The 25,393-nt window shown below is 39.6% G+C and overlaps 2 protein-coding genes and 1 long non-coding RNA gene across 5 annotated transcripts; all 3 read left to right on the forward strand.

Moving 5' to 3' along the window:
- The first annotated feature begins 4,700 nt into the window (after positions 1-4,700).
- On the forward strand, positions 4,701-10,508 carry LOC102709031 (zinc finger protein-like 1 homolog). 2 transcript variants are annotated; one of them, XM_040528318.1, is made up of 9 exons: positions 4,701-4,871; positions 5,259-5,339; positions 6,283-6,400; positions 6,490-6,584; positions 6,728-6,799; positions 7,234-7,551; positions 7,646-7,754; positions 9,146-9,320; positions 10,145-10,508. In XM_040528318.1, exons 1-9 carry the CDS (start codon positions 4,848-4,850, stop codon positions 10,230-10,232), a joined length of 1,080 nt encoding a protein of 359 aa, XP_040384252.1. In that variant the 5' UTR covers positions 4,701-4,847; the 3' UTR covers positions 10,233-10,508. The 2 variants fall into 2 exon arrangements, with proteins under 2 accessions (XP_040384252.1, XP_040384253.1); XM_040528319.1 differs by lacking the exons at positions 9,146-9,320; positions 10,145-10,508 and adding an exon at positions 8,349-9,120.
- A 4,087-nt stretch (positions 10,509-14,595) lies between these two features.
- Positions 14,596-16,241, forward strand: LOC107305121. 2 transcript variants are annotated; one of them, XR_001551217.2, is made up of 3 exons: positions 14,596-15,223; positions 15,307-15,377; positions 15,758-16,241. It is a non-coding gene; the product is annotated as an uncharacterized LOC107305121 (long non-coding RNA). The 2 variants fall into 2 exon arrangements; XR_001551218.2 differs by lacking the exon at positions 15,758-16,241 and adding an exon at positions 15,544-15,695.
- A 5,526-nt stretch (positions 16,242-21,767) lies between these two features.
- Positions 21,768-25,085, forward strand: LOC102709314 (receptor-like protein EIX2). Its single transcript, XM_040528288.1, is given in 2 exon segments — positions 21,768-22,083; positions 22,392-25,085. Coding segments are annotated over 2 exon segments (2,859 nt in total). The 5' UTR covers positions 21,768-21,805; the 3' UTR covers positions 24,973-25,085.
- The last annotated feature ends 308 nt before the right edge of the window (positions 25,086-25,393 follow it).

Raw genomic sequence — 25,393 nt, forward strand, 5'->3', positions numbered from 1 at the left:
GTGTTCTATCGTATTAAGTCAAAGTTGGAGACTAGGCTATCAACCTATCTTTTCGCTTCTGCTTATACTTATAAAGCAAAATTTAAATTTTCAACCTTAAATTTGGAGTATATTTTGAGATTATTTTCATTTTAGTTTATTTTCTAACCTTGGTTTTTAGATCACGAAGAATATATATATATATATATATATTCATAAATTATTTTTTATTTGTAAAAACTTTTCCATTAAAATGCCAAACAATCACCCCTATATTTTTTTCTTCTTATATGTTCTATATAATAACAGCACTGTCTCTACTCAATAGGAATATAACTATTACATATCATCAGAAGAGCATAGATACCATCTCGTGGTTACCTTATGTCCACAGGACAAATATAAGATCACGACGGTTGCTATGACAACTAGTCCAAAACCAGATTTCCCCCTATAATCTCATATAGTGTAAATTGCTTTTTTTGAGAAATATTATTATTTTTTATGGAAAATCGTAAAATTGGAGGCCGTCCGTACAAAGTCGCCAAATTAGTAGCCTGTCGAACAGTCACTGATCGATAGGAGACAAATTGAATGCCAAACAGCGACTGGTTACCCGATCGAACGACTGCTTGGTCGATAGGTCCTGTCGAACGAAGGCAGTTCGACAGGGGTGCTGTCATCCTCCCAAAGGTTGACAGGCCATGCACAATACCCTGTCGAACTTCCTGGACTGCGGCCTGTCGAACACCATAAGTTTGATTGCCCGGTTTTTTTGTTATAGATCTATAGAATATTCATTTGTTGGATTTTTTAGTAATATGTAAAATATTATTGTAGTATTATTTATTTGTTTATATATTTGTATTATTTGAATATTTTTAAAATATTAATGTAGATTTGTAGTATTATTTATTTGTGGCATTTTTTTAATAATATGTAAAATATTATTGTAGGTATGTAGTATTATTTATTTGTTGCATTTTTTAATACTATGTGAAATATTATTGTAATATTATTTATTTGTTGGTATATTTGAATTATTTAGTTTCGTTGTTTGTATATATTTTTGGTTTTATGGCTTTATCGTAATTTATTTAGTAAGGACGTATAAGTAAGACGAAAGTCTCGAAAGCATTGTAACGGATGAAGAAATGAGCATAATAGAAGAAACAGATTATGAAATAGCACTTTAGGGACTTAGTTAATAATAATGTGTTTCATATATGTCTCAAAATTGAATAGAAATAGATAAGTCAAGGACAATTAGTGCCCTTCGCACACTTGCTAGGTCTGCCTTCTTTCTATGCCTAATCTTCTCAGTAGGATATGTCAAATTATCGGGGGTGCCTATCTCTTGCTGCGTGCTGGGGTGTCGCCTCATGTGACCGAATGACCTTTGTCTCCTGTATTAGCTGTGTGACCGAAGGTGATGCATGCCAGTCATCCAACCCTGGGTCCCCTTGAGGAGGCTCAGTGAAAAAGAAGTCTTCAATGAATGCAGTGTGAGGGGAGTAAGCAGGCATTCCGTGATGTGTCGACACCGAATCGTACTCATCCTCTGTTTGTATAAGAGGGAGAAACCAAAAAAATGCGTACTTAGTAATGATACATATAATTAGACCTAAAGTGTATTATTGTTTAAAATGACTTACATGTATATTGTGTGTGCCCTTACTCTTGCGCACACGGAGTGATATGAAGTCCCTATGTCGGTGTGTTGAGCATGTTGTCCCCTGTTGACATGTAAGGGAAGTGCCCCGACCCAGATGCTCCCTGGGTAGAGCGAACAGATGTCGGATTTTGTAGTACCTACGGGCGTGGATGTGTTGTGCTCGACGTGGGTACCCCTAATCTAGCTGACCCCTTGGTGTACTCCGATGCTGGGGTGTGCTAAATGGAAGGACGACTATGAGATGTGCGGGGCGCTTCATACCCACGACGTGATGTGGATGGACCACTGGTATCCACGCTAGAACGTCGGGTAGTGGTGGTGATCCCCTATGGGCCGACGGCTGCACCACATCTCCCGTGCTCCGATAGGAGACGCGACGTAGCAGTGCAGCAGCACGGGCACGGAAGCTGCGTAGGACGCCCACCACGTCGTCAGGCCTGACGACTGTAGGTCGCGTCTCTAGTCTTTGCAACATGACATCGGACTCCGCATGAACTTGCTCAACAAATTCAGCATGTTGCACAAGTAAGAAAGACAATTAAAATTATTGAAGTAGTTGCATATTTATTAATAATACTAGGAGTGGTGAGCTAGTTGAACATTTATTAAACACGTACCATTGAGTTATAAGCTGAGCGAGGTTGAGGGGCAAACGTGTCAGTAATCGCCGCCATCTGTGTTTAACAAACAGGTATGTTGCTCAACCCTCGAAGTTACCCATAAAGTATCATGTTGTGGCTTGTAACCATTCACTCTTCAAGGACATCGAGCCTGTGTGCACTTCACATCGTATGTCGTCCTAGTTGAAACCTTCACTCTAAACTCACGTTTCAGGTCAAATGCCCACCTCTTCACCACAGCTTGTAGGTGGCCTTTTTCATGAAATATCTGTTTAACTTGCACCTGCTTATTGTCATAACGCTAGTGGGCATCTAAACCATCATTAACCTTCATATGACTCATTGATATGGTCATCCAATCATCGGGTATGTCGGTTTGGTTGTCCCACAGTGTTGTATCTTCTCCTTCCACTACAAGCACAATGTATTCCTCGTTTTGCACTTCCATCTGATCCACTACCGCCTCATTCCACCCAGGGAGCATCTGGGTCGGCACACTTCCCTTACATGTCAACACGCATAGGCGAATCTGGTTCTTCGTCATCCGAGCCGTCGGCCTCACGATTATTATCACGAACAATGACCTCTGCTTGTGTACTACCTTCTACTGCTTCTTCCTCTCGACCGTGCTCAGCTCAGTCCATCAAACATTTTCTGCTTGTGGACCTTCCAACGGAGTTTCTTCCACCACGACATGACTTGGCTCCCCCGATCGATCAGCACATGTCGTCTTCTGCACCAATATTGCCAGGCTATACCTTTTCTCCTTTACTTTACTAACAAACTTTCTCCAACTTCCAATTGACGCAACCTGCACTACTCTCCATTGCCATCCACGTTGACCCCTCACTAGCCACACAATGTTTATCACAAATTTATCGAGCACTGGATCTACCCCAACATATTATACAACCACCCTAACAGGTCGTTGAAACCCATATGCTCCAGTGCATTCAGACTAATATCATGGAAGGCATATACAGTCAAATCCACCCCGCTATCATATAGTTGAATAGGAGCATCGCTATAATACAAATGAATGGACATATCACCTGACATCCTGATAAAACATGACAAATTGTCTAGCATTTAACTGTTTAATTCGATAATTATTACAACTTATACTACATTGCCATGTACTAACTTACATCTATCATTAACCAACAACTGGTTTCATAATCCAAATAAAATATAGTACCTTGCGATTAATAACATGTACTAACTAATAACTAATTTAACCTTGCCATTACTTAAATACATCTACTACCATTTAGCAATAACAAATGCTAACCAACCATACCAACTAACACTGAAAACTAAGAAAATTAACAAATTGTCTAACGTTTAACCATTTAATTATTTGATAATTACCCTATTACAACTTATACTACATTGTCATGTACTAACTTACAACTATTGTTAACAAACAACTGGTTTCATAATCCAAATAGAATATAATACCTTCTACCTAATTTAACACATTACTAAATAATAACATGTACTAACTAACAACTAATTTAAACTTGTGATTACTTAAATACATCTAAGCAATAACATATGCTAACCAACCATACCTACTAACACTAAAAAAATGCAAAACAATTAACAAATCATAAACCATTTTTTAATAAACTTTAGTTAGGGATTTACTTAGGGATTAGTAATGTATACCTTAACTTCACTGGTGGAGGTTGTCGCCACCTCTTTCCTCCTGGCTAACATCTCCTCGGCCTCCTCTCTGGTGTGCTAGCCCCTCCCGTCACTCCTTCTGGCGCCTACAACGACTCTCCGCGGCTGTTGGCGATGTGGTCCGTCATTCTTGGCAATGTGGTCCAGCAAATGACCAAGGGAAGCGCTGCTCGGTTTATAAACAAACCTGTCAAACAGCCGGACGCCGACAGGGGTCACAGGCGCGGTCCGTCGAATAACCACAGGTTGATAGGGTCGGGTAATGCGGGGACTTGTCGAACGTCCCCGATCCGACGGTCCGACAGGGCGCGCGGTGGCCGGTGGTGGGCCCAATCGCCCTTCCGTCGTTCGATAGGCTGCCCTGTCGAATAGCAAAACATCGACAGGTAGCTATCGACCTCCCCCGTTTGACATGTTTCTATTTTTGCGATTTCCCTGCAACGGCCTCCGATTTTACGATTTTCCATAAAAAGAATAATATTTCTCAAAAAAAATTCGTGTAAATTAATTCTGTAGTGACTTTCACAATATATGACGAGTAGCTATGTCAGTGAAGATCCGTACCTTCCCTGCTGGAAAACCTTCGGACCGAAATATAGCATCAACACGTCAGCAGGTGAGCCTCGACCATCGGATACAAATCCGAGAGCCACGATCGCTCCCAATCCCAGCCACGTTACGTTACTCACGACCGAGAAGAAAACTAACCGAGAAGACCAAACGCCGAAAAGGAAAAAAAAAAAAAACACTTCCCATTTCTTTCGTCTGCCTCCCCCACGCGACGCGAGATCTGCCGCGCGCTCTCCCCCTGACCGGATCCGATCCGATCCGCCCCGCCTCGACTCCCTCCCCCGGGCCGGACGCGGCGGCGGCGGGCCGCCGCGATGGTCGTCTGCAAATGCCGCAAGGTAAACCCACACCCCACCCCACCGCCGGTCTCCGGCTCCGGTGCCGCGTCGCTCTGGCGCGGCGGGTTCGGGATCTGGGGGGCGTGGCACAGGATCTGACCGGGGTTCGGCAAGCGCGTTGGTTTGGGGATTTTGGTCGGGGGATGGGGCGGGGGGGGGGGGGAGTGCGTGTGGGTTGTTCGTAGCTGGGGGAACGGGCATGTTCGCTGCGCGAGCGTTTCGTCGAGCACCTTGTGAGCTTGTTGCTGGCGGCATAGCGCGATGTTGCTTACCTTGTTAGTCTGATGGTGTTTGGAGATTTCCGGTTAATGGTCGATATCGTGAGTGACAGCTGACATTTCGTGCTTATGGATCTCTTTGTTTGCTTGCCTTTGCTTTGGTTTGCAGGCGACGAGGGTTTATTGCTTCGTGCACAAGGTCCCTGTCTGCGGTGAATGCATCTGCTTTCCCGAGCATCAGTTATGCGTGGTGAGCATCACTTGGAGTCAAACTAGTCTGTTGGTTACTGTTGGTTGAACAAGTTAAGCCATTAGGAGACTATTCAATTATTTGCATATTGTGTTTCATGCTTGCAGTGTTCCACAGTTTCACCTGTCCTTTAGGTAGTTTCTACTTGTTGGTTAATGAGATATTTAGCTTGCTGACACTTAATCTTAAAACAGAGCAAATTTTGCACCTACACTGCTGTAATCAAAGTTATCACGAAACCGCACCTTGCCTACTGTTGCACGAAGCTGTGAATATGGTGGCGAGTTCTATGAATTTTGATACCAATATACAGCATCATGTATGCATAAGCAGGACAGTTCTGTATGAAGATATTCCCTTACAGATATGGATAACTTAACATGTTTAATGTTTTATATGACATGGATGAAATCTGCAAGAATTAACATTGAGCTAGTGATGAGTTCTTGATATGTATAGTGCCTAAACTAGAATATTAGCACTGAGATATGCTAGTTCTCCATAAAGCATTCATTTTTCTTTTGTACTCATTTCTATTGGCGCCAGCTGTTTTTTGGGTAAACTATTTATTTTCCCCAGGAAATATTTGGAGAGGTTAGGCTATAGTTTTTTTGCAACACAAGCACAATATATGGTTTCTGTTGATATTTTCACCTGTTTTAAATGGCTATCATCTTGGGTAATGCCTATTGGTCAACTAAGGACATTAAAGCATGCCTTTTTAATTGTACTTAAGTATCGTTTAGTATGCATAAAAAAATGAACAACAGTGGTGCACTATATGATCATTTCTGTTCTTTTTACTTTCCATCAAGAGTCTAGGTTCTCCTGCAACTTCTTTATGCATGTTACATGCAACTGAGAATCTTTACAAGTTTGTTCAGAAAACAAGTTATTTTGCTTTGGTTTTAGAACTGACATCTTCCAACTCTTTATTCTTTAGGTTAAAAATTATGCTGAATGGGTTGTTAATCCTGAATACGACTGGCCACAACACTGTTCATCTTGCAATTCTGTTCTGGAAGCTGGGAATGAAGATACTACACGATTGGGTTGCTTGCGTATGTGAACATTCCAACAGCATTTTTGAGTTCACTCATTTCATGAAACCATCTTTGTAACAAGATATTTTCCTCTTCACTGTTTTCAGATGTCATGCACACAAGATGTTTGATATCGCACATACAAAGTTATTCAACCCAAACAGCTCCAGCTGGATATGTTTGTCCTTCTTGTTCTACACCTGTAAGTTTGTTTCAACATCTCACCATTCCCTCCTTTCACCCTCTAACCCAAAAGAGACTGCAGGGATGGCTGGCTGATTTGACCTATTATAGTTCTGATGATGTGACAGTTCCATGACCTTGAGCTATGATATCTCTTTGCAGATATGGCCTCCTTCAACTATTAAAGATACTGGTTCATGCCTTCACTCTAAACTAAAGGAAGCAATAGCCCAGGTTAGATCATTCAATATATTCCTTGCTTGCAAAATCCAAACCGTTGGTTTTACTTCTTTCCTGTAATGATGCCCATGGCTATGTTCTACTCATGCGAGTAAACTCATTAACTTGTTAAGTTAATTGTCACTTGTCTTTTCACCATGAGAGAATCCAATTGGCTTGTTCTTTGCAGTTCCCAGTACTTTTTGTGATGAACAATTATGCATGAGAAATATACTTGTGTGACGTGACATGAAATTTAACTTGCAGAATCTTGAATTAATTTCAAGGTATATTAGTCGTCTTGAACCTTGATTCCATATATTACTTCTGAGAATCTCAGTCACAAGATTGTTCTGCTTCCCCAATTTATTGTCATGTATATTTACTGCAAGACATAATTGTCTCATATCACAGTTTGATAAAGCCTGTACTTTTCCAATGTACTGCAGACTGGATTGGAGAAGAACATATTTGGAAATCATTTTGTGACAATGCCTAAAGCTGATACTCGCACCCCTCCTGCTTTTGCTTCAGATCCTCTTAAACGTGTATCTATTTCTGGTGATAGAGAATCAAATGGTGCGAACATAATCAATTCTGGTATGGATGCAAATTTACCATCTGCTGGAATGTATTCTGCTACTGTGGGATCTGGGACACCTAGTCATATGGAACCAGAAATAGTTGAAATAGATGGTCCTAGTCCAATAACAACTCAGTTCCCAGATCAGGAATCCAACTTCATCAGAAGTCCTAGCCCACATGGGGTGAGTCATGTAGTTTTGTATGTGGTTAATATCCACCAACTTTTGACATTCTGTTTTAGCTTAGCCATAGTGATCCTATACCTTTATTATGCAGCCAAGTGCCATGACAAGAAAAGGTGCTAACTACGTTGAGAGACAAAATTCAGAGATCTCTTATTACGCTGATGATGAGGATGCCAACCGCAAAAAGTATACCAAAAGGGGTAAGCATGCAATTTGCAGGATATTTTGTACTTACATCTACTGTTATTTGAAGTACTTTTAGCTTTATCGATATGATGATCTAAATCAAATTTTTACTAGCAGAGCTCTTACTGCTCCACATTTTAATTATCATTCTACAGTCATGATGTCGCTTTCCCAGAAATAATCATGTTCATTTTTTGTTTGCAGTTTGATGTGCTTAGTTGCTAACATTGCTGTGATACTGTCATATATCACTTGGCTTTCATTTTTTCTAAGCATGAATGCCTTTCACTAACAAACAGCTTAATTGCATTGACCAAGTCATTGTCCATAGTTCTGGCAGCCGTACAAACATATAAGAATGGTAGTCCTTTGAAATTGCAGGCAACTTTTTAAAATTTCACACGCCACCCACTTGGCAATGCATATAAAGGATGCTGCAGATGATTGCCGAGTTGCCCCCTAGTAATTGCTTCAGCTAACGCACTGATTCTTTTAAGTTTTATGTCATGTCTTAGATCTTGCAAATTGATTGCTCATTGGTTTGTCCAAGTTAACTTCTTATGGCATCCTCTCCTGATGTGCAAATTCTTTTTCCTTTTTGGCATCAGACAACAACCCAGCAACAAAGCAACATTCATCTATGTCCAAATCCCAAAATTACATCAGGAACTCGAAAATATTGTCACTTACAGGTTGCAAAGCAAAAGGATAGCAGCAAGGCTGAATGCCCCTGCTGAAAACTCCCCAATTAGTGCAGCGGTCTCCTTGCAGCTTGAATAAACTCCAACAGGATTGGAACCAGGCATAGCTTTGGCAGGTGTTTGGGAGTAGCAAAACTCAGGTGATCAGTGAGGCACAGCACACCAGCTAGCTGCAAAAATTGTTGTGAATCAGGGCAGCTGGCAGGAATAGCCTCCCGAGGAAGCTGGCAGTTGCTGTTGGTGCACTTTGGGGATTATCGTGGGAATGATTTCTTTTAGTTTACATAGGATTTATTTTGTTTTAAGATAATGTCCTAAATCCTCTACTTGAAGAAATGATTGATTCTAAATATTGGCACAATTATTGTATTAGTGTACTCAAGTTGCTGGATGGCACATTTGATGTCACTAAACCAATTTCTCTTAAAATCTCGGTAGCATTTTAGTACAGCAAATAACCAAGCATGATTTGTTAGATGAATCAGGGTAATATGGAATGAAGTTTACTTTGGATTGCAGATGCCATTGACGTTCAAATCTGTTCTGATCCTCCCAGTTTCATAATTCTCAATCATTTTTGCTTACAATTTTTCATCTAAAACTGGTTTAGGAAAGATCTGGTTGATATGTATTTCACATTGAGCTGAAAATTTACTTCAAAGAATAGTATATCATTGTTGTGCTTACATGGTTTCCAACTACAGGTACATTCCGTCACAAATTTCTAAGGATGCTGCTACCTTTCTGGTCCAGTGCACTGCCTACACTGCCAGTTACGGCACCCCCTAGAAAAGATAGTGATGCCCCAGAAGGCCGTTCACGACATCAAAAATCATCAAGAATGGATCCTACAAAGATCTTACTTGCGATGGCGATCATGTAAGCTTTCTGACATGCTTTTGCATGCTTCTGGTGTTAGTATGCTATATTAAAGTAAAGTTGCATTAATCTTTAGTGATCTAGAAATTTAACAGTTGTCTCAGATGTATCGGTGAATTAGGTCATCGAATGTTTCTTATCTTCCCAAACATTAAGTCAAGACAATAATAATCCTTGGCCCAACAATGTTGTATGTTGATCTTTATGCCACAGTTCCACCACATGAGTCTGTCTCAAATCAATAGCAGGGCTTGGAAAAACTAACAGCAGCTTGCCACAGAAATGCTCGGAGTAATTTTTTGTACACTTCAAGAATAGAAGAATACATACATAGAACCCTCATGTTACCCTCTGTTAGAACTTAGAAGAAATCTACCAGTGGTTTGTAATTGCAGGAGAATTCATTGGAACTTGGTATGATAATGGCTTTCTGATAGAAATTCTACCATAGTGTTTTCTTTTCTGTAGAGGGTTTGCACCTTTTGGGTTTACGATAACTACAAGAGGTAGTGCATATTTTCTTTTTGGAAACACAACTGTTTTACTATTGCTAATAAGTATATCTGTATATGCGTACAATACTGTGTCACATCATAACCATGCGAAGCTAATAGACTTTGGTACTTGACAGAATTACACCCTTTATGCTGATTATCATCCAAAGTTTGTAGTTGACTTTCTGTGCTATTCTTTGAAATTAATCTGACTTGCTTACATTTTTCAAATGTTTTATATTTTGTTTCTTTAACTGGTTTGCTTGCTTATGTTGAATTCATACTCAGGGTTAATAATGTACACTAATGTAGAGTTCTATGTTATTACAGGGCATGTATAGCAACGATGGGAATTCTTTATTATCGTTTGTCACAACGCAGTCTTTCTGAGAACTTCATTGAGGATGAACCTCAATAGTATCCTGATATGTCCAATCATGGAGTTCATTCCTGGTGCTATCCTTCTGATTACAAGGGTTTTTTACCCTCCATGTATTTCTTTTCTCCTCCCTTTTTGTGGAGCTTTCTTGGTGGCTGAGGTGGGGTAGTTGTTAGTTACATAAGAGTTATAGTAGACTGCTTCCATATGATGATTGATGATGTGCATGTTTATGTAACTACAATCGTATAAAATATCCTTTTTGTTGTTTACACCTGATGAGAAATCACAGAAATGCCACCATTTGTTTATTTACCTCATGATATTTTGTATATCTGCCGTATGATGGCACCTACTGTACTGTTAGATAATAGAGATGTTATTAAGATGGTGATCAAGTAGTCATTTGCCAGTGTACTTGTGAGGTAGGACAAGACGTTTGTGGACTTGGTATCAAAAACAGGGTGTAATTTCGTGGCTCATGAATTCACTCATTCTGCTGGACACTGTGGCCATTGATTTATGGATTTTAAGGCCCAACTTGTATTCATATTTCATAGCCTAGTTGCAAACGATTGTAAGCATCTTATTATTAATTAATAAAACACCGTTCTTCCAAAAATATAAACTTTTTATATTTATATAAGAATGCAGGTATTCTTGTAATTTTTTCTTCCATAGGCAGCAATGCAGATAAGATATTTTCTTTTAGTCTATGTGCAAACCTCGATCATTTATTCACTCTTTTCTTTTCGATATACCTCACAACAATAAGCTTCCATCGAGTAATCATGTTTGCAAAATCAAGCATTGAAATTATGCATGCATGTTAAAATTGAATTAAGTAGGCTTAGAGAGAAGTACTGTCAATAGACAACAAGTGAGCAATCAGACCGAGCAATCAGATCAACTAGTACAAGGTTAGTTGACGGACCAACAACCTGTAGAAGCCCCAAAAAGCCCCAAAAGGCCAAACCATCAAGTGCTGGCCTTGATTCATGGAACCAATCAACAGGTACTTCGCTGATGTTAAGTGCTCAGGCTGATCCCATGTTAAGTGCCCAGAGTTCCAAAGAGCTCATCGCAGCTGATGATAGCTTCAACGATGGCTATCAGCCACCATCATGTGAAGCCCTGATGCACTTTGCTCCCTACCATCGCTGCCTTGAGTTTCTTGCCGGCGACTTAAAAGAAGTACACGAGAAACACAAGAAAAAAATAGTTATGGACGTATTACATGAATCATATAAACACAGTGCATGAATTTTTCATGATGTTAACTAGGGCAAATGAAGATGAACATGCACACATTTTACCCGTACCCAACATGGAGAAAAGAAATGCATTGGTGAAACAGTAGAATATATAACTGGACTGGCGCATATGATTTGCTTACAAGTTGATGCAATAGCGCAGTTCTTAGTTTCTGATGCTTTCCAAGCTTAGCACATGCACATGTATGCGGCCAGGGCAGCCAATATAGCCTCTTCTAACATTTTTATCGCCCAACATGAATCTATAACTCCATATGCCCACATATATATCTTCACTTGGCTTTTGGACTGATTGATCCAAACTTTATACTCCATTCTAAGCTACACCTATGTAGCTATTAATAACAACTCCAACAATCCCAAATAATGAGGCTTCCTCACGTCAGAGGAGCATGTTCTGCTGTCATATGAGCCACTATATCAATTGGTCATGTCCCTCTGAATTTACATTAAAGTGATATCTTCCAACCGCAAGACCATTTATGAATATATCCAATGCAGCAAATACCAAATCACACATTTGTTTATAAGCATGATTATTTTTGCTAATTACAAAGGTATCGATCGTTACAAGTAATAGAGGCTAGTAACATTCAAGGGTAGATCCTAGACTCCTAGTATAGCACTACTCCCTTTCCTGTTATGTTTGCTTCATTTTAGTTACTGATTTGTATATAGCCTCTTGGAACTTTTTTATCACTACCTATACTAGTATTAATCAGTAACAAATTACACTATGACAGACCCTGCGCCATATGCCCATATCTATTTTTTTTTGTGAGTATTTTTTTTATCTTTGAGAAAGTATCAAGAGGTACTAAATTCTACATAAAAAATAGTGGTACCTCCTGGTACCTTATTAAGGATGATAAAATTGCTCTTTTTTTGTCTAGATTGTTTGCCAATGCATACAAGTAGATCGATTGAACAAAGTTTTACATATATATAAAGGAAAATGTACATCTCCAGTCCCCAACTATAAGACCATCTTCGGAATATCTTAAAGCTCATTGTATGTAGTTCAGTATTGTATTCTTTCAAAATAATGAACCTAGTGTGCACTTAGTTAACTTGTTTTGAGAAGATATAACAACCAACTGGAGCGTGGACATGGCCAGTTTGTCACATAGGCAGGCACATCTAACAACTGCTACAACCACCACAGATCTATGTCGATGTGACATGTCTTGTTCACCACTCTTCCAGTATTCCTGTCCATGCAGATATGGATTGCAAGTTGCAACGCCCGAGGGCGCGTTCTGTTTCAGTGGAAGATGGTCAAAAAGTTGACTTGTAGTCATTGTCCTATTCACTGGTGAGGCATGAAAAAACAAACTCTATGCTTTTTCTAAAATGCATAGAAAGAATAACCAAATGCATTTTAACCTGCATAGTAACACATGGAACAAAATGCGACTGTAGTAGAAAAATGACTAGATAGTGTTGTTTGTTTACTGCATGATACAGATATCTAGTTTCATTATCCAGACACTTCTCATTGAAAAAAAAGGTACATCTCTAAGAACCATGGAGAGCAATTTGTTGAAACCTAACCAAACATGTAAAAATGTACACCATGAACTTGATTACTAATTACCAAAGTAATGGTATTGATTCATACTAGTTATGTCTATATGCATGAAACCAATATCGATATATAAACTTATATACATGTGTAATGAGTTATGTTAACACTAGTACAAGGGGCTTTTCTAGACACATACTACTTTAAAAACAGTAGTACAATACATCGACTCCTTTTGAATTTGATACTACTTTGAAAATATGAAACAGAGCAAAAAAAAGCCCTAACAAGAAATATGTGTACATACACCTTGGTTGCGTTTACAATGAATCAACAATTGGAGCCACTTATAAAGAATCCCCTCTTACTGTATAGTTCACCACAAATACTGATTTTTACAAGGCCACGTTACCGTTAAATCATAGCCGTCCGGTCCCAGTCTAGATTTTCGCCACGTGTCCATCCCTAGCCGAAACGATGCCTCGCTATCTCAAAAAAATAAAGAAACACGCCGAAATGACGCCCGCTATCCTGACCATGCCGCACGCCCAGCCGATCTCCTCTCCCCGCTGCCCACCTATCTCCTTCCCCCAACCCCCGAGAATTTTCAGAATTTAACACTGAATTCGCAGCAGTTTCAGAATTTAACACTTAATTCGTATGACTTTCAAAATTTATTACTGGGAGTGCATATTTTTCTATTTGGCACCCTTTTCTCCTCTTTTTCTTATTTTAAATTTTTTCCCCTGAATTTTCCTTTTCGTATAACAGGAAGGAACAATGAAAAAAACAACTCCAGCAGCAGCAGCTTCATTTTCATGACTATATGCATACATGTGCCATGCACTCGAGCAACAACAATTTCATCTTCACAAGAACATACAGAGCAACGTTTTTTTATGGTGGTGGGCAACCGGACATAGCTCCTACAGCTCTGAGGTCGCATGGTGTAGCCCGTCGTAGAGACGCCGGCGGCGGCGAGGTTCGTACCAGTCTAACCCCAAATCTTGAGCCAACCTTGAGCGGGTGGGCAGGGTGCGACAGGTGGTGGTGGTCCGGCGCAGCGTGTCGGTTGGAGATCACCGCGGAATGACGACGGGGATGGACGGCGCGCTGCCGTGAGGAGCGAGCCAGGAGGGAAGGGGAGGGGCGGATTGAATCTCTGTATACCAAAGCAAAGGGCAAAACGGTAATAGCATGTGTGCAGTAAAGGGAAAATTAGAGAAAAAGAATTAAAATAAGAAAAAGAAGAGAAAAGGGTACCAAAAAGAAAAATATGCACTCTCAGTGATAAATTTATAAGTCATGCGAATTAAGTGTCAAATTCTAAAACTGGTGCGAATTCAGGAAAATTCTCCACCCCCACCCTGTGCCGTGGGCCCGGCGCCGTCGCAGCACCTGCCGGTGGTGAGGGAGGAACCGCCGTCGACGGCAGCCGATCTCCTTTCCCTGCCTCCCGCCGATCTCCTCCCCCCACCCCCTCGCCCTGCGCCTGCTCGAGTCGCAGCTTCGCGTCGGCCCCGCTCCGCTTCCTCTCCCCACCTCGTCACGCCATGCGTCATCAGCTTCATTCGATCGCTGCTTTTGCTACGCACCACCACTCATCCACTTGGTGGTTACCGCAGGACAACGGAAGCTCGCACGGTCATCGATCCTGGTCGTCGGAGCCGGAGTTTTGGGCTCGCCCGTGTCAATGTATCTGGCTGCTTGTGGTGTCGGTAAAAACAATTGTCGTTCATCACCCATCACTGTTAGTTTCTCTCTTTTTGGTTTGATTTAGAAATCAGTGACTACTATTTCTTTTACAACAAAAGGTGCTCATCAGGTATATCAATTATCATACCGGTTCATTTGGAAGGGAGTTCATTACTGATGAGGAACGTTGGAACAACTATTTTGACTCTGTGCTCGATGATGCCTTTTTTTTCCTTAATTAACTGGCCATGAATTGATTTGCGGCTTGGTGTACTTTGTTAGTTTGCTTAGGTATTGTTGATGGCGATCAAGTTGAAAAAAATAAGATTATCATTTAGTGTACTTCTATTAGGTGCTTCAAAACTCAATGCCGTATCATACAGTGTATACAAAAGTGTGAATCGAGTAGCAGGAACCTTTTGTGGATTTTTTGCTGAAACTCATATATGTGATATTTTAGAATTTAGAATTTACAGTCTCCTGACAAAGAGGACGGCTCATCTTCACCTGATATGCCTGTTCCCGAAGTTTTGAATGTATGGATTCTATTCCCAAATCAAGTCAAAATTGGACTGCTTTCGCAAAATTCATGTTGAATGAATTACATAATAAATGGCAGTCCATCATGCGAGTGGTGTTGTGCTGCGACCCATCCTCCTCTTCGATTTCCGCTGAAACCCCTCCTCGACGGTGAGATCGCTCATTCTTCTTCTTCTTTATTTGTGTGCCATATGTGTTCTTTTTTCTTGCTTCCTGTTCATAAACAAACTAAATATATAGTACTATGACATTTTCCTTATAAGACCCTTATACTAGTATATACTACATACTAATGTATACTACCTATGTTACACAGGGAATTTTATTCACATAGAGTGGATTTGAGCCATTAGATCACTAGTATGATCTAATAGCATAGGATAGCTGGGTGTACAATAAAGGAACTCCTTTTTAAAATTACAATTTAGAAGTGGACAAATTCTTGGCAAGTAACAATTCCTTGAGAGTGGAGCGATGTCTTGTTGATAGATCAATTACTTATAGTTCATTTGATTAATTATTCAAAGCAGGAATGCTAACCGGAAGGGTTTGTCATGCCTAGAAGTTGGCCAAGAATTCGATATCAACCCTTTACAGCTAATAACAGATCAATCACCAGCAAAAAGGCAACTCGGCACTAGCTAACAGATCAGTCAGTAGGGATGCATGTTCACCACTCCATTCCCGAGTAATAACGTTGTGAAGATCGATCAGTTGCTATCGCGTGATCTGTCAGGTTTAGAGGCCCAGCCCAACTTGAGAGGCTTCGCTGAAACATGTTGAAACCAACCTGAGAATGCAGTATGCACGACATGGCAAGATGGAGATCGACTGAGGCAGAGGCGCCTAGCATCATTTCTCTTTAATGGACCCTTCCATCGGCCATATGTTGTCAACTCTAGTAGTCCTCCTTTGGGAGCAAAGCTATGTTGGTAGCTGCTAAAAACAAGACATCATCAGTTGACGTGTATTCATGATCTCACCAATTACTAAACCAAGGCCGCGGTCGTTTCGAGCCTGCTAAGTTAATTAACTTACCCCGGCGTGGAAAGTGTAGTGATAAATTAGTACATGATTAATTATTATTAAAAAATATATTAATATGATTAAAAAACTTTCCTATAGAAAATTTTTGCAAAAAATACACCGTTTAGTAGTTCGGGAAGCTTGTGCGTAGAAAACGAGAGAGGTAAGTTTACTTACCATGCTAGCCGAACATGGCCCAACAGAAAAAAAAAAACTACTAGATTAGTTCCCAAAATGCAAGTTGTTCCGAGTTTATTTTGCAAGGATGAAGGTCAAGAAGAAATAACTACGATGCCCCTTAATAAATATGAATATATGAGGATGTAAGAGTAGGTGAGAGTAAAATAGAAAGAGTTTTGAATATGAATTGATTGATGTGATAAGTAATACAATGAATAGTATCATAGCTTCTTTTTTTTTTGCAAGATTTAAATGCTAGAAATACTTACATTTTGGAACATATAGATTATTTACTTTTTGAAATTTAGAAATTAAAGCTAAAAATCATTTTTCACCTTGCTAATAGTAGAAAAGGATTAGGAAAGTGTGGTCTTCTTACCGCACGACTAAGATCATTCGCTAGTTTAATATTCCAGATGCTTCCCAAGCATATGATACAATGTATACATGCATAACATGAGTAAGATTAAAAGGGGATTATCTTTAACAAGCAAAAAATGGCAATTTGTTGAATTCTTGCCAAACATTGCTGTATATAAATAGAGATACACCTTTAGTTTGTTTACTTGCCAAAGTAGCTAGTGGTATGGCCTCATCTCATGCAGGCTATATATACATGCATCAAACTGGCACAGATAGACTTATGTACAGATGTAATAATACTTATCGTGCCTGCAGCAATTGATTTGTCATAAAGTTGACCAATGGTATTAATTTCTGAGTTAGGAGGGGTGGCCGGGTGGGTATACTGTTTGGTGAGTTATAAAATGGAAGTGCCAGGCATTTAGGATTTTGTAGAAAATTTAGTCATGGAACCTTAGTGTTTTTTCTCCAATCAGGATGGTCTATAATATAGAAAAACATTAGTTCACAAATTCAGGTGAAGTTACTACAGAAATTTACCAAGGGTTAATGACAACCTTAAAAGCAACAACAAAAAGCCCTAACAAGAAATATGTGTACACACACCTTGATTGCATTTACAATGAATCAACAATTGGAGCCACTTATAAAGAATTTATGTAATAGTTCCATACAGATCGTGGAAGGATAAACAACCTTGTTTAAAAGTTTGAGACCCCTCAGTTTTCAGGCTAGTTTTTGGGGTGAGACTTATCATTTACTATCATAATTTTGGTATAGGAGAGCAGCCTGAAATGGATACCTAGATGTGAAGGCCTGATAAATTAGGTACCTATGGAGCCTATGAGCCTAAGGGATCATCGGTGTACGATGAAGGGAAGAGAAATGATCAGATTGATCTATGTGTTTAGAGGAGAGATTGTGAATAGTTGATGAAGAAGTGATGAATGTCTGAGAGAAACCAATGTCTGAAAGAGAATTTTTTTTAATTGACACATATTAGTTGTAGAAGAAAATGAAGTGGTCAAGCCATTTACCTCTTAGCCTATCTTTGAAAATGACAAAACCCTTAGAATCATATATAGACTTCCATTGCAATCAGATCATGATTCAAACTACAATTTGTAACCACTGTATTTGTTGTGCGAGGCTTGGATGCTAAGACAGGGATTTTTTTGGTATGCCTTGGAATATATGTAAGCCATACACCATAATAGATCCAATGGACCAGATAGGTTGCTACTGCACCTATTAAATCACGTAGCAGTGTACTAAAAAGGTAATATTGGAAATAAACTTATGGTATTGTTGTAAATAACTACTCGATAAAGAGTTTTTTAGTTGAATAATCTGCCTAGGAAATGTAAACAAATCGAGCGGCATGGCTTGGGTATCTTGAGCTACCCTACTGGGCCTACTCGAGGACCGCTACCGCCGACGACCACCCCTGCCTTCTTCCGACTCTCTAGGTCTCGCCACTAGACACACAAATGGTTCACTTGCCATATCAGGTGGCGTCTGCGAGATCATTGGACACGAAGTAAGACAGGCTGCATCGGCAAGTAGGTCACGGAGAAGATGTTGGAGAACAAATTCAGCGTGATAACCGGTACGATAGGAGTGGTTAGGTGCTACAGTGGCCTGCCACATGACCCAAGTCTTGCCTCCACATATTTGGGGGAGCCTTCATTGACCAGCATGAGGAGGCCGACGAATATGGTGCCAATGGCAGGGATGACAAAGCGAAGCTTTTTTTTTTGTTATCGCTTGAAAGCATAGATGCAAAATCTGTAGACTGATCGTGGAAGTTTTTACGATATGATTTTGTAAGTTATCATGATGCAAAGTCTGTAGTAGATTGATATTATTAGGCACTAGGAGTAAGTGGACGTACGTGTATATTGTTTTGATATTTCTCTGTGAGTTCAGATTTGTGCTGTAATGTTTCTGGTTATGCTCTTGTTTTTATTAAAGCTGATTACCTCAGTTATAAATCCTTTTCTACCCCATATCTTCCTTTCAATATAAGACATCGATTTCTCCATTGTACAAGCATGTGGTACAATCGAAAAACGGTGGTACGATGCAAACTTAGACATATAGAGAGAGAGATACGGTTAACACAATAGTGACTCCAAACATCGCTTTCTTGTCGTGCCTTCTCCAAACGAGTTAAATGCATCGGAGCTGGCTCATACTGATGCATGATTGTTCAAGTCTAGCAAGCGATGCGTCGTCGGCAGTTGGAGCCCAAGGATGAATGGGCGACACCGATGGTTGGAAGCTCGGCGGTTGCACTGCCATGCCCATGTCTTGAGTCTGTCGCAATGGGAGAGCGATGTAAGACGCAGGGAGGCAAGAACGTAGAGCAAGTATAATAGCAGGCTATAAGTCAGTTAAATGCTGATGTGAAAGAGAGAAGGGAGGAGAGAGAAGCTGGCTATAGAGCAAGTATAATAGCTGGCTATAAGCCAGCTAACTGCTGATGTGGAAGAGAGAAGGGAGGAGAGAGAGGAGAAGCTGGCTATAAGCTTATAGCCAGCTCAGGCACAAGAACCAAGACACCATGTGAAAGAGACATGTGGGTCCTTTATTAAAGATGAAGAGCTAACCATTATATGAGTGGACTATAAGAAGACTACAAGGAGTCTTATAGCCAGCTTGTTGGCTATATTATTAGCCTTGCTTTAAGCTTATAGCCAGCTCAGACACAAGAACCAAGACACCATGTGAGAGAGATATGTGGGTTCTACATTAAAGATGAAGAGTTAACCATTATATGAGTGGGTTATAAGAAGACTACAAGTTGGCTATATTATTAGCCTTGCTCTTAGTGGCGACGACCTCCTGCTACAGCCATTCATGGTGGGAACCAGTATTGGGCCTGTGGTCTGCTGAGCAGACTCAACCTATTTAATCTAAATGGCTCAATTGACCTCGACATTACTTAACCAGATGACAAAAATATCCATCAAAATCAACATTTAGAATTGTTCCTACTACACTACTACCACCTGCAGTGGGAGGTATTGTAGTGTTCCTACTACACTACTGCCACCATGACAAAATGAACATAAGAATGGTGTTTTAATCCTCTTGTAAATTGCATTGTTCATGTTAGTCTCAACCCTGAAGTATCAATCATCTCTGGATGATCAAAATGCGGGTCCAACGTTGCACATGGATAACCCAAAAAAAAAAAAGAGGAACATATGGCTGCAGCGGCAACTAGGGCGCGGACCTGTTTGACAGAGCAGCTTAACAAACGACATAAGATAAGAAAAAAATAACATATGTCAGTGGCATATTGGTAAAATAAGTAAAAAAACATGCATGCACGAATTTTGTCATGTTAACTGTACATGAACATAAAACAAACTACTAAGAAGATACTTCTTGCCCTATCACTGTGTCCAATGCTTACCAAAACTACTAAGGTATGCCACTGATTGGTCTTTGCAGTGAGAAATATTTTCTTGCTATCTAGTTTACTATGAGAATCGTAATATATAAATACTCCATGTGTTGCACATATTATTGAAGATAGCAAAATTAAGTCTCATTGAAAAATATTTTTAATTGCTCGAAACAAGATCACATTAGTTTATACCATGATTAAAAAGTAGAGGGCTGACACTTGGGGGTTGGGCGGTGCAGCCGCTCTAGGCTCCAAAATCGAGGATCCCCTCCCCAAATTTCGGAGGTAACAAGTACAATGTTAGATATTAGTGAAACATAATTTAAATATTTATGATAATAATTTATTTATATATATATATATATATGTATATATTGATTATTATTATATAATATAATAAGGGCCTCTATGTTTAGTTTTGCACCGGGGCCCTGAAAGTCAGTACCAGCCCTAAAAAAGTTTAAAAAGACTCTTTCATCTAAAATGGAAAGAAAAATACTGTGCTTAAAAAATTAAGAAGTTATGGAGCTACGCAGATACAAATAGTAAGTAGAGCATTCATATTTATTATGCTGATTAATAATCCACATGTTAGTGACCGTCGTCGACTCACCGCCAGCACAACTAATTTCTTTAAGAATTCAACAATTTGTGAAGGTGTAAGCACTACTACTTACGGCCATTCCTGTAAATATTATTAGTGTATTAATGTTTGAATCCTGTAATTTTTGAATCGGAAAATTAAAATAGTGAATAATTTAATAAATAAAATTCAAAATTCAAAAAATTCGTCTTTCTTGGCCATGTGGTTCAGCGGATGGGCCTACTATCTTGGCCCAGTTAGCAAATAAAAGAAAAAGATTAATTTATCCCTCTCTCTACTTAAGCAAATGACGAAAATACCCATTAAAATCAATGGTAGTGGATGTACCTACTACACTATTACGTCTTTAAGTAAGTGGTACCATATAAGCGCCCGCTACGATTTTAGGACAGTTTTGGTTGAATCCGGTCATTTACCTATCCTGAAGTAGATCAACTAAAACATGCCAGAGAGGCTTAATTAATTGTTTTGATTTATCTGCTACTACCTTTATTGATTTCTATAGGTCATATTTTATTTTAAAAAGTTTTGAATTCATTTATAATTAAATATATTACTAACAGCTATATATACAACCGAGATTTTGGAAGCAATTTGAAATATAAATTTGTTGTTGTAATTTCATACACTAAATTTACTTGGAGTCTAACTGACTGTTGGTCAGAATCTATAAAAGTTTGACCGTTGAATTCAAAATACGCCTTTTAATAATCAAAGAATGTAATATTCACTAATTTCAAAAGCACACTAGATTTTAGTTAACCAAGCAAGCTGTGGACACCATAGTTAACCAAAAAAAGCTTCTGCTGTCATTTTTGTGCCATTTATGGTGGAAACATCACATATCCTAGAGCCCAGGGCATCCTATTCTTCTTTCTGACCTGCGCCACCAAGTGCTTATAAATTGAGAACCACAAAAGGGTTGCCAAGCAGGCCAAAAAAAAAGAGAGAGAGAAAAGAAAGCAAAAGTTGTATAGCACAAGCAGAATGGACATGCTAATTGGATGCCTGCACATCCAAATAGCCCTTGTCATCCTGCTCCTGCTTACCCAGACCAGCTCCACGGAGACCTCGTCCTACGGCAAGAACACAGCAAGCTGTTTCGTGAGCGAGAGGTCTGCTCTTCTCGCCTTCCGTGCAGGTTTGTCGGACCCTGCAGAGCGCCTTTCGTCATGGAAGGGCGAGCGCTGCTGCCAGTGGAAGGCCGTGCAGTGCAGCAACAGAACCAGTCATGTTATAAAGCTTGACCTCCACAGCCATGCTTGGTACGTACATCTAAGTAATTGTTTTAATTTACTAGATTATCTTATCTGATACTCCCTCTTTTTTTATACGACGTCATTGATATTTATGTTCATGATTAATCATTTGTCTTATTTAAACTTTAAGTATGACTTATAATTTTGTATATTTCGATAAAAATTTTGATATAATAAGATGAATGGTCAAACGTAGATCCACAAGAATGGAGGGAGTACAATCTATGATTTATAATAACAATAATAATGTTGACGTAATAAGAATAATTTGGGAGAATTATTTACTAGTATGAATTCCCATGCACGTGTACCAGGTCGATTTATTTCAATGGAATAAGAGCGTACACAGAGCCTGAGGATGCACTGGGAGGCAGCATAAGCTCCTCGTTGCTGGGCTTACGACACCTGCGGTATCTCGACCTGAGCCGAAACATGTTTGTTGGAGCACGAATCCCGGAGTTCTTGGGCTCTCTCCCCAAGCTGAGATACCTTGACCTATCTGGTGCAAGATTCGTTGGAATGGTACCACCACAATTGGGTAATCTCTCCAATTTACGCTATTTAAATCTCGATTCAGATTATGGCGATGTGTATTCCAAAGATATCACCTGGTTGTCACGGTTGTCTTCTCTTGAGAACCTAAGGATGGCGAAGGTGAATCTCAGTACTGTCACAGGCTGGCCTTCGGTGGTGAACATGATTCCATCTCTTAGAGTCGTCGATCTGTCTGGATGCGAGCTTAGTGACAGCCCTAATCCTCCCTTGCACAATAACCTAACATCTCTTGAAACTCTCAACATAAGGAATAATGATATCTATGAGCAGATTGCGACAAACTGGCTTTGGGATCTAGCTAGCCTCAAGTATCTAGATATCTCATACAACAGTTTCTATGGCCCGCTGCCGTACAAGATAGGTAATTTGACCTCCATCGTGGAGCTTCGGTTACCAGGGAATAATCTTGTGGGCATGATACCATCTAATATGAAGAACCTGTGCAATTTAAAGGCGCTAGAGTTGACTTCAAACAACATCAATGGGAGTATAACAGAATTATTTGATCAGTTACAAGGTTGTTCATGGAAAAGCCTAGAAACACTTTTCATACCAAACTGCAATCTAACTGGAAGGCTGCCAACTACACTGGAACCCTTAAGAAACCTGAGCATTCTGGATCTCAGTGGTAACAAGCTCACAGGTCCAGTGCCACTTTGGATAGGAGAGCTTGCCAATCTAACAGAGTTGACACTCAGCTACAACAAACTGGATGGGGTTATACATGAAGGACATCTATCAGGCCTTTAAAGACTAGAGAAATTGTGTTTATCAGGCAACCCTATAGCTATCACTGTGAATTCAACTTGGGTTCCTCCTTCCAATTTAACGAACATCCAACTTCGGTCCTGCTGGGTAGGCCCTAAATTCCCAACTTGGCTTAGATGGCAAACAAGTTTATTCAATCTTGATATCTCAAACACAAGCATATCTGATGTGGTTCCTGATTGGTTTTGGAAATCAGCATCTTCAGCAACGATTATAAATATGAGACAGAATCAGATTCATGGATCCCTCCCATCCACAATGGAATTCATGGCAGTAATTGACATGGACTTGAGCTCCAACCAATTAAGTGGCCCACTACCTAAGCTTCCTACCACTCTAAGCAGCTTAGATATATCTAAGAACAATTTATCTGGGCCTCTGCCATTAGACTTAGGAGCATCAGAGCTAGCAGTACTTATTCTATTTGACAATTCCATTTCTGGTGCAATTCCATCCTCTTTGTGCAAAATACAGTCTCTACAGCTGTTGGATATCTCAGGAAACAAATTAACCGGGTCAATTCCTGATTGCATAGTCAATTCAAGCGCCAAGAACTCCACACAATTGAGGATTTCTAATTTAAGCCTAAGAAACAACAAACTATCAGGAAAATTTCCTTCATTTCTTCAGAAGTGCAAAAATCTTTTCTTTCTTGATCTTGCTCATAATCAATTTTCTGGGACACTACCGGCATGGATTGGGGAAGACTTGCCATTTTTGGTATTCTTACGGTTGCGGTCCAATTTGTTTTCTGGTCATATTCCAGTTGAGCTCACAAAACTAGTGGCTCTTCAGTATTTTGACGTTGCAGACAACAACCTATCAGGTGGCATACCAAAATCTATGGAGAGTTTTCATAGAATGAGGATCAAGCAGGATAACGAACAAAATTTTTCCATGGCTATTACTTTTGGCACAGGCCTTGAAGAGAATGAATTGAACAATTATATTGAGAATGTCACAGTAGTCACAAAAGGTCAGGAACGACTATATACGGGCGAAATTATATATATGGTGAATATTGATTTGTCCTGCAACCATCTTACTGGGGAGATTCCTGAAATGGTTAGCACTCTTGTTGCACTGACAAACCTAAACTTTTCATGGAACAGCTTGAGTGGAGAAATTCCTGAGAAAATTGGCTCATTGTCCCAATTGGAGTCCCTCGATCTGTCACACAACATGCTCTCTGGTATGATTCCCAATAGCATAACATCTCTTACCTACTTGAGCCACATGAACTTGTCCTACAACAATCTTTCTGGAAGAATACCAAAAGGAAATCAACTTGATGTTCTTGAAGACCCTGCCTCCATGTATATTGGGAACATAGGTCTTTGTGGGGATCCTCTACCAAATTGCTCTGTCAATGCTGACCCTGGAATTCGTCGAGATGATTTGGACAAGGTGTCCTTTCTGCTCGGCATGATCATTGGTTTTGTGGTTGGCCTCTTGCCAGTATTCTACTTGATGCTCTTCAGTAGTAGATGGAGAAATACTTACTTCGCCACTGTTGACGGCTTGTACGACAGAGTGTATGTTCAAGTAGCTGTAGCTTGCAGGAGGCTATGAACGGCAAGTTAGTTATGAATGGCCAGTATAAGTTAGTTATTTAATAGATCCTTGCAAAAAAAATTAGATAAGTACCCTGTCTGGCAATAAATATCTGGTGATTAGGATTGAAAATTGAACCACAGATTTTGTATAGGAATAAATTTATAAAATCTAGTAACTTTACAATATTACAATAATACTTTTGATAAATATACGCATATCATGTTTTAATTATTAAGCATTTGAGAAAAGATTGATGATGAAAGATTCAAAAGTATAAATGACTCTTAGTTTTGTGTGTAACAATATTATCCACCAGGTGCATTTTGATTTTGATAAAATACGACTAACTCTGCCCCAAAATACATGCATTCTAGGTTAAATAACAGTATGCGGTCAAAAGTGGAATGGTAGTTAAGGGTAGAATAGGAAAAAAATT

Source organism: Oryza brachyantha, chromosome 10, assembly GCF_000231095.2.
Source record: "Oryza brachyantha chromosome 10, ObraRS2, whole genome shotgun sequence".
Taxonomy (NCBI): Eukaryota; Viridiplantae; Streptophyta; class Magnoliopsida; order Poales; family Poaceae; genus Oryza; species Oryza brachyantha.

What these genes read in the sequence shown, in the direction of transcription:
- LOC102709031 (XM_040528318.1), top strand. Translation starts at nt 4,848, where the DNA reads ATGGTCGTCTGCAAATGCCGCAAG. An exon ending in CCGAGCATCAGTTATGCGTG is followed by an intron (nt 5,340 to 6,282) that starts GTGAGCATCACT and finishes TTTATTCTTTAG; the next exon opens with GTTAAAAATTATGCTGAATG. An exon ending in CAAAAAGTATACCAAAAGGG is followed by an intron (nt 7,755 to 9,145) that starts GTAAGCATGCAA and finishes TTCCAACTACAG; the next exon opens with GTACATTCCGTCACAAATTT.